Below are 12698 nucleotides of genomic sequence, written 5' to 3'. Positions count from 1 at the left end.
GAGGCTGGCTTTGATCCTCCTCCCTCAGCTTCCTGAGCCGCTGAGATTACAGATGTGTGCCATTGTGCCTGGCTCTCATAATCTTTTTGACTGATTTATATATTAGCTTTTTAGTTCTTCAACCTCCTTGTCAATTTGAACTCGATCACTGTATTTGCTTCTTGCATGAACATCACACATATCTTTTATGTGGAGGCATCGCCACCTTGTGGGCATTTAGGATATTGCTAAGGAAGTTCATGAAGCCTGGCTTCATCTTCCCAGTTAATGGTGAGTTGAAACTCCCCTGTTTGACTCTCAGACACCTAAATATGTTCTTGAAGTTGGTGTTTATTCAGTTCAGTAGTTCTTTATTAGGAAAATATCTGAGTGCCAATCAAGAATTGTGTAGTGTATATTTCATGGGAATAATAAAGAGAAATAATTAAAACACTCTGACAACTGTTCCATGTGAGTATGTTTAAAGTGCTTTGGGAAGCTAGGAGGAAAAGATTCACATTACCTGAAAGGTGCTCAACCAGAGAATCGTGCTTTATAAGCACAAGGGTGTCATGATCTGATTTACCCAAACAAATGATAACTAGGTACAACACACAGTTATTGCCTAAAAGGTAGAAAAAGATACCTCAAGGATAGGAAGTCATTAGAGAAAATACATAACTGAATGAAATTAGATGTGATAAGTGTTTTGGAGTTTGGAAAACAGTGAGTGAGAGGTTTTTCTTAAATGAGTAGGGTCTGAGCCAGTTCTTGAGGTACAGAGAGTGGGGAAAGGCAAGTTTGGCAGATTGGCAGAGTTTGGAAAGGGCAGACAGGAAAGTGGCCAGCCAGGAGCAGTAGATTACCCTAAGGTGTAGCAGAAAATAGGGTGGGAAAGTGTGGAATCATATCATGTTTGCCTCTTGCCCATCATTCCAAGCATAAACTTATCATTCCTATGTAGACATGGGATGATGTACCATAGAGACAATATAGTTTCGATTGCTTCAGACGATTTCTACGTGATTATACTGGAAGGTGAATTGATCCTTTTGTGATGGTCTATTTATATTTTGTTTGGCTTTATTATTTTCCTTCCTGTGGATGAGAAACAGAACAGGAACCTTTAATAAGAGGGCCTTGTCATGCACCTGGGCTTTCCTGGCTTTCTTTTTGTCTGTTATAGGAAGGGATGTATTGGAATCAAGTCAGTTGTCCATTGCAGTTCTTTTACAAATTATGGGTCTTCTCTTAGTGTGCCTTTGATAGAGCGGAGAGAATTGCAGAGTACTGCTTTGCTACTTTGGTCTCTTTGATCTTAAGATTTTTCTTTTCTACCCATTACCAGTGGTGTCAGATTTAGGTTATTTGGATGCCCAGTGAGGATTCTTTAGGATTTAGCTTTTACCGTCTTGACAACCCTTGAAGGCGTTGCTTAGCTCAACATTCTGAAACGTAAAACAACTCTTACAGAAAAATGAAAATAGCACTGATTAATAAGACATATGTAACTAATTGCATGAATATTGATAGTTTTAGTTTTTTTTTTTTTCCTTCCTTTATTTCCTGTTGGGGCCTGATAGTAAGACTTTTTCTGGAGGGTTTTCAAAGTTGTTAAGGCCCATGCATAGCAATCCCCTATGTTTGAAAGTCACTTTAATGGATTGCCCATCTAATAACCAGAAGACAGAGGTGAGATAGGTAAGTTAGGGAACATGCCTTTTAAATTAGCATCTCAAGTGATTTGGAACCACTGGATAGAAGAGAATCTCAGTGATAGTTCTGGGTGATAATTATTATTGTCATTACTACAACTACTACTGTTGCTACTGCAGTAGTGTCTCATTGCTAACCAGCTTTGTTGCCTGTGCGTCTGCAAGGGGGATCTTAATTTCTTACCCTTAAAGTATAGAAAAGCGTACTGCTGCTGCTGCTACAGTACTGAGTACTATTCTTATAACTTAAGTTTCATCTTTAAAAAAAAAAAAGGTCACCATTTTGCACAGTAAAGATGCAGTAAAACCCCCCTGGTAACAGCTGCATTGTGGGAAGAGAGTCTTTAAAGGGAAGTGGGTTGTACCCCACAGTGACATACTGCCTGCTTCAGGCATTGTTGCAAGTGAAAAAAAGTGAACACCATCAGCACAATGCTTTCTGATCAAGTCAGGAGACTCTCCTGGACTAAGTAAAGCATTTGGATGGTGGCATCGCACAACAAGGAATTTTTCAGACAGAAACTAAATGTGAATTCTTTAGGGAATGGATGGGAACAGAGGGCAGGAAGATTTTTCTAACTTCAGCTATTTCCAGAATACCTTCAAAATAGGATCCACATTTTTTGTATTCTTAGTTTTAATTAACTTACAAATATAAAACCTGAATCCTTAAGAGAGAGAACACAATAACAAAGAAATTGTGATTACTATACATGGCATGAAGCAAATACTCAGTAAATTCAGTAAACATTTATTGATTGAATGATTTTCTTATCTAAGCAAATATAACTCCTACTAGTGACTTTGGAGTCTTGGGAAGAGAAACAGCCCATCTCTGTTTGTCAGCTTTCCAGTGTCCACAAAGGAGATCTCAATTTGACATCTTTTGAAAAAGTTCCGTTATTGTAAGAAAATACTGAGGTGCACAACTTCAAAAGCAGAAGGGTTTATTTTGTCTCACAGTTTTGGAGTAGTCTTTTTGCTTTTGGGCCTGTGGTGAGGCAGTGCATTCTGGTGGTGAGCACATGGTGGAGGAAGCTTTGCACTTCATAGTGGCAAGGTTGCAAAGAGGGAGAGGGAAAGACTGGAGTCTGACAGTCCTATTCAAGGGCATACCCCCAAGACCTAACTTCCTTCCCCTGGGCCCAGCCTCTTAAAGGCTCCATCATTTCCCAATAGCACTGCCACCCTGGGGACCAAGTTTCAACATAGGGGCCTCTGAGGACACTTATCCAAACCATAGCACTGTCTATCAGATAAATAATTTATAATCAGTGGTAAGGATTGAGAGGGCCCTTTTCTTACTTTTCGATTATCAAATCTTTTTCATAGCTTTCCTGACCCAAAGAATCAAATCTAATTATAGGGTAGTGAGTGGGTATTCTGCATGCCAGAATATTAGCTATCACAATATTGCATCCGTTTTGAACATTTGTTGCCTGTCACTTGACCTGTGTTTTGTGATTAGTCTCAGGAAAGCTCAATTTATAAACTTTGCACTTATTTTGTTCATATCAATTTGCCTTTAGAGTTTTTTTTTAAATTTTTTAAAAGATGAAATTAAAATTATAAGAATAGTACTCAGTACTGTAGCAGCAGCAGCAGCATGCTTTTCTATACTTTAAGGGTAAGAAATTAGGATCCCCCTTGCAGACACACAGGCAACAAAGCTGGTAAGCAATGAGACACTACTGCTTTGATATGAACAAAATAAGTTCAAATAAGTTCCCACCCATTCCCTAAAGAATTCACATTTAGTTTCTGTCTCAGAGTTTATAAACTAATCACAAAACACACATCACGTGACAGGCAACAAATGTTGGAATAACTGAAAAGCCAGTTGATGTTATATTCTCCACGTCACAGTCAACCTAGACCTTGTTGCCTTTTGTTGTTCTTTTTAATGTGGTAATACTGTGAGTTGTCATAGGACAATTATTATTTTCATTAAAGGATCATTGTTTGTTTAATCCTTGCAGCAGCTCTCACATACTTAATAAGTGGTGATCTACTTTAATTTCCTATTTTTAAAGATTTTATTTCCCTGCACCTCACTTTTGGTGATAAAGAGAACATTGTAAGAATAGATTACAGTATATTTATAGAATATTTTTCAATGTTTTATTATCTAAAATTTTTAAAATGAGTTTTGTGTTTGGAAGTGTTTTTTTTTTTTTTGCATTGGGGATTAAACCCAGTACCACTGAGGTACATTCCCAGCCCTTTTTAATTTTGTGACAGAGTCTCACTAAATTGCCATGGCTGGCTTTGAAGTTGCCATCCTTTCAGGCTTCTGAGTTGCTGGGATTACAGGCATGTGCCACCATTCCCAGACAGATTATACTATTTTTACATGGCATAAATCAGAATTTAATAATAATGCTGCTACCTTCTATTAAGAAAGACAAGTACATTTTCCCCCAACCAGGTAAATAAATGATTGCTGGTTACAAAAACCATTGATTAAAAACTGTGTGTAAAAGGACATAAATTATTGTGAAGTACTTAGCATTTTCAGTGGAGAAAGCATTTTACTTTTATTGTTCCTCATTGGAATTAAATTCTGTTTGACAATTTTTATTTACCCTTTTTGCCTTGCTTAGAGGACTAAGTATTTATGAATTTGGTTAAGAATGAACTTGGGGAAATAAGATGATCCAATGCAGATTTTACTCTGGAAGTAGATAGCACAGTAACAATGATTAGGTGATAGTGATTGGTCTTATTAATAACTTAATTATTCAGAATTGCAAATAGGATTTAGTGTCCTTTAGAAGCTTTTGGAATGAATTCATTTACCAAATGGAAAATAAAAAAGAACTTGTCAGAAATTGCCAAGGACACCCTTGTAGCACACATGTGATTCACTGGCTAAAGAGAGAAGCAGAGTCTGCAGCTTTCAATATATATCTAAAAAGAAATGGGGTCCTTTCTACTTCTTGCACTGGCTAGAATGTAGATACTGAGGTAAGGTTTGGAGTTGCCACTTTAGAATATGAGGTGGGAGTCCTGGGTCGAGGATGACCAAGCCAAAAAACAGAAGAACTGGCTTCCTGGCATCATGGAGCCATATCTATCTTGGACTTTTAGTGCTAACACTGTTAGGTGTGTGTGAGAAATGAGCTTCCTCCTTGGTTCAACCACTGTGTATTCAGATTTCAGTTTTTATAGTTACTAGGCTCGTATCCTAACCAATAAAATTCGACAAACCTGACTTTATAAAATAAAATAAAATAATCTACACAGGGCTAAAAGCATCACAGAGTCAAAGGGTAATTTTTATATAGTAATTCCAGATAATATAAAAATCTCATAATTACTAAAAAACAGGTTAAACGTTATAAACTGATTTCATAGAAATAGAAATGTCTTATGAACATAAGAAGAAAAGATGCTATTTATAATAAAAACGAAAACAAATGAAAAATAAAAATGAAACTGAGGATCCTTTAACCCAAGCAGTTTGGCAGAAATCGAAAAGTTGGAAGAAAGTTCCAGTGGTGTGGTGCCTGTGGTCTGCTCCCCCAGGCCTGTTCTTACCACCTGTTTGACAGCTCTGGCTCACTGCTAGGCCACACTCATGACCCTCAGCAGCAGGTGGGGGAGGTAAAGGGAGGAGGAGGGGAGGGAACCGGGTAGAGGTAACGAAATTAGACCAAACTGTACTCTCAAATTGTGCACATATATGAATATATAACAATGAATCCCACTATTATGTGAAATCATAATGGACTAATTCAAAAATTTAAAAAGGGCTGGGGGAAGAGTTCAGTGGTAGAGTGTCCCTGGGTTCAATCCCCAATAATAGCCCTTCCCCAACACAAAAACAAAAATGGAATTAAATATGTGTAGGGAAATGTGGAAACTTAAAACTTGATGTATTGGGGAAAGGAATGGGAGTTACACCGATATCTATTTGTATTTTTTGTTAACTGAAGCAAGTGGAAGTATTTCCTGTTTAAAAAATTAAAATAAAACTTGGAATTCTGTTCTAACATAGAATAAATATACCAGTATCTTTTACTTATTTCAGGGATAAAATTAAGGTTTACAAATGATTTTAGTAGTTGAATAAAGTATTTTTATGTACATGTTTTATATTATTTATAATTCTAGAAGTAACATGGATGCTGCACTTTGTGTTACACATTTTGAAAAAAATTATTTTGTTGATGTTGTAGACAATTGTCTGATTATGTTACCTTTTCTTTTCAGTCCTGATGATATTGGGACCTGCTGGTATATCCTTCTCTCTGGTTCCGTGTTCATTAAGGAATCCATGTTTCTTCCAAGAAGCAGGTATTGTAGACAATCTGTAATGATGCGTGATGCTTGAAATTCTCTTGCAGAATTGAGTTCTTTTGCCAAATTCTTTTACTGATACAAAGCAAGGCAGAAATGCTTATACTGTGCCATAAGCAGTCTTTGAATCTAACAAAGGACAAGAAAAGAAAACATGCCGACAGCATGTAAATTTGTTACATGACCATGTTAACTTTCTTTTTGGGCACATTTGTTCCTTGGGAATGAAATTGCCTTCAAGATGGCTTAAGTAAAGAAGAGTTAACTTTAAAAGTATAGCAGGCAGTCTCATAAGCATCTGAAGAGAGGCAAAGAAGGTTCATTAAGACCACATGGGACTAGAAATGGAAAGCCAGGAACTGTCTTTGACTTCTCTGCTTTTCAGAACCATATGGTCTCTCATTTTTGCATCTGTCTGTGGATTGGCTTCCCACTCAAAGGCTATTAATTTCTCTCTCCCTGTGACTTTGGCTTGTATGTGCTGACTGTTGATTTATGACCTTGTGTCCCTACTGTTTACACCATTTGACTGTAGTGTTTGTGTCCTTTCCTTGGATTCCTTGGGATGCAGTCTGACTGACTCAGTTTGGGGCGGGTATATATATACCTGTCTTCCAGGCCTCTATGGCCAGGGACTCACCTATCAGAGCATGGCCACCTGTGTTCAGGTTAGCTACTGATTTTCAGTGGTTGCTTTTTTCCTCCTAATTGTGTGTGTTTTCACAAGCAACTATTTTTATTTAGACTAAAGATTAATTTTTTTTAACCAAGTATTTTTATTTTACAATACTGGATATTTAAATTGTCTAAATTTATTAAAGTATTGAGATCCCCTTTCACCTAATTTCTCTATAAAAATATTCAAGTATGTTCTGGATAAGTAATTTATAATGGGTTAGGGTTAAGAATATACAGATGAAAACAATCTTTATAAAAAATTAGAGTCAGTGAGATAGGGAGAGGTAGTTTTTCACCGAAGCCAAGGATTGGCCTAGGCGTGGCAGCAGAAGGGAATGGGATGGGCCTTTCAGGGCCAGAATGGTAGTGAAAGAGTGCCAGGGACACATGGCATCTAATTAAAAATCTTCTCTGGTGTAATCCTCATGCTTTTTTGCCCTTCTACTTCTCCAAGGTCAGGTTGGCAAGTGTTATTCTCCCATGAGGGAGGGAGCTCTATTGCCTGTTTGTTGTTCTTACAATAGCAGTAGTTGTTATAATGAGAATAGCGTGGCTGGTAGTAGTAGCGGTAGTAATAGTTGTAAGAGCAATAATAAGAGTTATAAAATGATGATAGCATGATAGCTAAAGCTTTTATAGTGCTTCTGATTTGCCAGGCATATTTAAAATGCTTTGTATATATTAAGTCATTTAATTTCACTATTCTCCTTTGAGATAGGCAGAATTATTACCTGTATCTTATAGATACGGAAACTTGTGTATAGGGGTTACACTCCTAGAAGTCTGCCTAGAAAGTCTGAATGACCCTGTGAACTAGCTCCTATACCTCTGTGAATTCTGCTTCCTAGAGGAATGGAGAAATGAATAGCAATACTCTTCCTGTCCTTCAAACACAGAACCTACTGTTTTGTTCCTTGCAGGTTCTGCCTGACTCTTTCTGAATGTGGAAGGTGGAGGCAAATAATATTGAAGCACCGGAATATTTTAAGCATTATATATAATTTTGGTTTATAAATCAATAATAATTACTATATAAATTTTCAAAGATAAAGGAAAAACATCACTTAAAATCCTCCTGTTCAAGATGATCATTCTCTAATATTCTAGTGCTGCTTTTCTCTAGACTCTGTTATGTGGTCCACATGCTTAAGATCATACTTTTACATAAAAATTAATATCTTGCTTCTGTCAGTTAAAGAATATGTGTATATATATATGTGCATTGCCTCATAAAAATTTACTATAAAGATTTATTCTTTGTGACTTTTAATGTCTAGTTAAAGATTAGGTAAGTATTTGAAGTTTTCACAATTTAGTTAATAATTTCAAAGGGTAAATGTTTTATTCTTTTTATTATAAATAATGCTGTAGTAAATGTGGTTTGGAATCTATGCATCTTAAGGACAACACCAATTAGTGACTTCATCATCATCTTGAGACAGTGTCTGTTGCACAAATAAAATCCATAGACAGAAGCCCTGGAGCAGGGAAGGAGCCTGCGATGGCTTCCTACCAGCCATCATCAGCTAGTCAAGTAACAGCTTGTTCTAACTTCTGGAAAGGGAACTCAATGTTCAGAAAACTGCTGTTCTAGAAGAAAGAGGACTTGCAGTTCAGCCCTATTTCATGAGCACATTGGACTCTATGTCTAATTATTTTAAAAGATGACATAAGTTACAATGTCTCTGGCTGGATGCCAAATGCTTGAAAGTCAGTACTTTAATGGGATGAAGGAATGGTATTTCAGACTGAATAAGCCAGTACTATATATAGGCTATTCCTTCATGTTGCACCTGGTGACATTTGCTCTGTCCGAGTTGTTTGTTTCCTGTGGGGTTGTTGCCTTAGGAATGATTCTGAGATTGTTTTAATAAGAAAGAGTCAGTCTACTGGTACTCCACTAACGGTTAACATTCGTATCTATGTATATAGAAAATATAGACGTTCAATGTGGACTAGGAGTTGCTATCAGCCCAGTTTTAAAAAACAGGTTTACAGATGATTCTGTACATTTACCTTTTTTTTTTTTCCACATAAGTCTGGAAGTTGGTTATTGGTCTATGTAGTAAGTAAACTGAACAGTGTCTCTTAGCAATGTCAGTTCATTTTACCTTGAGCAATTAGTCCACCTCAGTTAGTTTTGAAATAAAAGTATCTTCAGCAACATTTTTATATTTTTAACTAATTTCACTGAAATTATTTTGATGCCCGATTTCATCAGGTGACAAGGATGCTATACATTGCAGAAAATCTGTCATTTGGCTTCCACATCTCATTAGCTCTATTGAAGTGGTTGGTTGATATTTAAATCAATAGTTTGTTTTTCTGTCTTTTCATTTTTATTATCTGTCTGGATAGATGAGGGTTATTTTGGTTATGTACCTTTACTTTGATTGTTCATACATAAATATTGTTTCTGATAAGACTTATAACATTTATAGAGCCTGTGAATTCCAGTGTGACTCTCAGTGACAGCTCCCTTTCTGCCTTACTTCAAGCAACTTGTAGTGATATGTTGTTTTTATGAGTTTTATTTTAAATCTTCTAGAAATTTGTCAAGTTTTGAATCATAGATGTTTGTACAAGTAGCCATAATGTCATGTATTTTATGTCATTGCATATAATCTTGCCTTAACATAGAGCTAAACTCATATTTGAAGTACCATTTGTATTCTTTAAGCAGTGTCCACTTTTTTTCTTAAAGTGTTGTAAAACATGAGTTCAGTTTCTTTGCATCTATAGAAAGATTGCAAACAAAAATAATTTAGAACTGTAGGGTGTGGGTTTAGAGGGAGTGTTTTTTGTAGATGAATCCAGAAACAGTGTAAACTGTGTAGGTTTTTCCAAGCCTCTAAGCAAAGCAGGTGTAGGCACTATGATATGCCACTGTGTGCTGCACAATTTTATGAGTATAGTTTACATCTATCATCCTTGTAAATTAATGGTTGACAGGCAGAGAATAGTAAGGCAAGGAAGAGTATTTCCTTTCTAATTTTTCCCTCCTTTCCTTTCTTCTTCCTTCCCTCCCTCCCCCTCTCCCTCTGTCACTGGGGATTGAACCCAAGGGCATTTCACCACTGAGCTACACCCCCAGCCCTTTTACCTTTTCTTTTCTCTCTTTTTAAAAATATTTATGTATTTTAGTTTTCGGTGGACACAACATCTTTATTTTATTTTTATGTGGTGCTGAGGATTGAACCCAGCGACCCGCGCATGACAGGCGAGCACACTACCGCTTGAGCCACACCCCCAGCCCCTTACCTTTATTTTATTTTTATGTGGTGCTGAGAATCGAACCTAGTGCCTCACACACGCACGGCGAGTTACCTTTTCTTTTGAGACAGGGTCTTCCTAAGTTGCCTGGGCTGCCCTTGAGCTTGTAATCCTCCTGCCACAGCTTCCTGAGTGCCTGGTTTCCCTGATTTGTTTTTTATTGTATTTTATTTTTTAAATTATTTTTAAACTGTATACGGACACAATGTCTTTTTTATTTATTAATTTTTATGTAGTGCCGAGGATCTAAACCAGTGCCTCACCCATGCTAGGCAAGCGCTGTACCACTGAGCCACAACCTTAGCCCCTGATTTATTTTAAAGGCACTGTTTGCAATTGTAGTGGGGCTAGAAAGCAGTAGATGAGAATTATAAAATTTCAGGTTTAGAAATTTTCTTTTTTAATATAGTTTTTTAGTTGTTGATGGACCTTTATTTAATTAATTTATTTATATGAGGTGCTGAGAATTGAACCCAGTGCTTCACACATGCTAGGCAAGTGCTCTACCACTGAGCTACAACTCTAGCCCCTAGAAATGATTTTCTAATGTACTTTTGGTTTATGTTACAAATGTGTAGGACATTAGTAATGTTTATTGTCCCAACATACTCTAAATCAGTACATTTAAAGAACTAAATAGAAATCATTGCATACTTTTACAATAGTTTATTGTATAAAGAATTAAAATGTTTCAGGAGATAGAATTCCTAATTACTCTGAGTTGATCATTACACATTGTATGCATATATGGAATTATCACTCTGTGCTTCATAAATATGAAATTATTACATGTTATTAAAAAAGAGAAAGTGTTATATGCTTTACATTTTTTTTTTTTTAAATTGCTCCACTGTTGAGGCATCACAATACCAGACCTTAAACTATACCATAAAGCTATAGTAACAAAAACAGTATGGTATTGGCATGTAGACAAAAGGTACAGAATAGAGGACACAGAGACAAACCCACATAAATATAGTTATCTCATATTAGACAAAGGTGCCAAAAACATACATTGGAGAAAAGATAGCCTCTTCAACAAATGGTGCTGGGAAAACTGGAAATCCACATGCAGCAAAATGAAATTAAACCCCCATCTCTCACCATGCACAAAACTCAACTCAGAGTGGATCAAGGACCTAGGAATTAAACCAGAGACTCTGCGCCTACTTGTAGAAAAAGTAGGCCCAAATCTTTATTATGTAGGATTAGGCCCCGACTTCCTTAATAAGACTCCTAAAATACAAGAAGTAAAATGAAGAATCGATAAACGGGATGAACTCATACTAAAATGCTTCTTCTCAGCAAAAGAAACAATCAGTGAGGTGAAGAGAGAGCCTACATTTTGTGAGCAAATTTTTGCCACATGCATGTCAGACAGAGCACTAATCTCCAGGATATAAAAAGAACTCAAAAAACTTAACACCAAAAAACCCAAACAAACCAATCAATAAATGGTTAAGGAGCTGAACAGACACTTTTTAGAAGATGATATACATTCTTTTTTTTTTTTAAAGAGAGAGAGACAGAGAGAGAATTTTAATATTTATTTTTTAGTTTTCGGCGGACAGACGAGCGCACTACCACTTGAGCCACATCCCCAGCCCAGATGATATACATTCTATCAACAAATATATGAAATAATGTTCAACATCTCTAATAATTAGAGAAATATAAATCAAGACTACCCCAAGTTTTCATCTCACTCCAGTCAGAATGGCAGCTGTCAAGAATACAGACAATTGGTTTAACAAATCTGGAAAGTAGTATGGAGATTCCGAAAACTTGGAATGGAACCACCATTTGACCCAGCTATCCCACTCCTCTATCAATGTTTATAGCAGCTCAATTCACAATAGTTAAACCGTGGAACCAACCTAGATGGATAAACAAACTGGTATATACGCACAATGGAATATTACTCATCATTAAAAGAGAATAAAATTATGGCATTTGTAGGTAAATGAATGGAGTGGAGAATATCATGCTAAGTGAAGTAAGCCAATCCCAAAAAACCAAAGGCCAAATGTGCTCTCTGATATGTGGATGCTGATCCATAATTGGGAGGGGTGGAGAATGGAAGAACTTTTATTGGACAAAGGAAGGGTAAGGAAGGGAAGGGACAGGGCAGAGGGGTAGGAAAGACGGTAGAATAAGAAGGACATCATTACCCTAAGTACATATATGAAGACATGAATGGTGTGACTCTACTTTGTATACAAAAAAACATGAAAAATTGTGCTCTATATGTGTACTATGAATTGAAATGCATTCTGCTGTCCTATATAACAAATTATAATAAATAAAAAAAATTGTGGAAGACACAGGTGTTTTACACACAGCCCTAACATCTACACCCTTTCTCACTCTTTACTGAGTGTACTGGTGACGTCCAAACCCCAACCAAACCCACCTCCATGCCTGTGCTACACAGATGAACGTTGCTATAAGAAATTTTAAACAAAACATAAATCTATGACCACAAATAACAAAAGGGCTCTCAACACTCCCTGTTTCACAACCTGCCCCCTTTCAAAGCTTCTAAGTATCCACCATAGAACTCCCAAATCTACCAACCCACTTATACATCTTACTTTAAGACCATAAAACAAGAAGTGCTTTCACTCTTTTAAAAGTTAACAACTCCCAGCAGCTTGGGAGGCCGAGGCAGGAGGATTGCCAAGTTCAAAGCCATCCTCAGCAAAAGCAAGGCACTAAGCAACTCAGTGAGATCCTATCTCTAAATAAAAA

At 36.6% G+C, this 12698-nt stretch overlaps 1 protein-coding gene across 6 annotated transcripts in view; it reads left to right on the top strand.

The window, feature by feature from the left end:
• Nucleotides 1–12698, top strand: part of Rapgef2 (Rap guanine nucleotide exchange factor 2) — a 255100-nt gene that overhangs the window by 102937 nt on the left and 139465 nt on the right. For all 6 annotated transcript variants that reach the window (XM_071614573.1, XM_071614570.1, XM_071614571.1 and 3 more), the window contains exon 4: nucleotides 5910–5993. In XM_071614573.1, the coding sequence (XP_071470674.1) occupies nucleotides 5910–5993 (84 nt within the window). The remainder of the gene's footprint in view (nucleotides 1–5909; nucleotides 5994–12698) is intronic.

Source organism: Marmota flaviventris, chromosome 7 (assembly GCF_047511675.1).
Source record: "Marmota flaviventris isolate mMarFla1 chromosome 7, mMarFla1.hap1, whole genome shotgun sequence".
Classification (NCBI taxonomy): Eukaryota; Metazoa; Chordata; class Mammalia; order Rodentia; family Sciuridae; genus Marmota; species Marmota flaviventris.
Note: the sequence above shows the minus strand (reverse complement) of the source record. Positions and strands in the feature narration are given on the sequence as shown.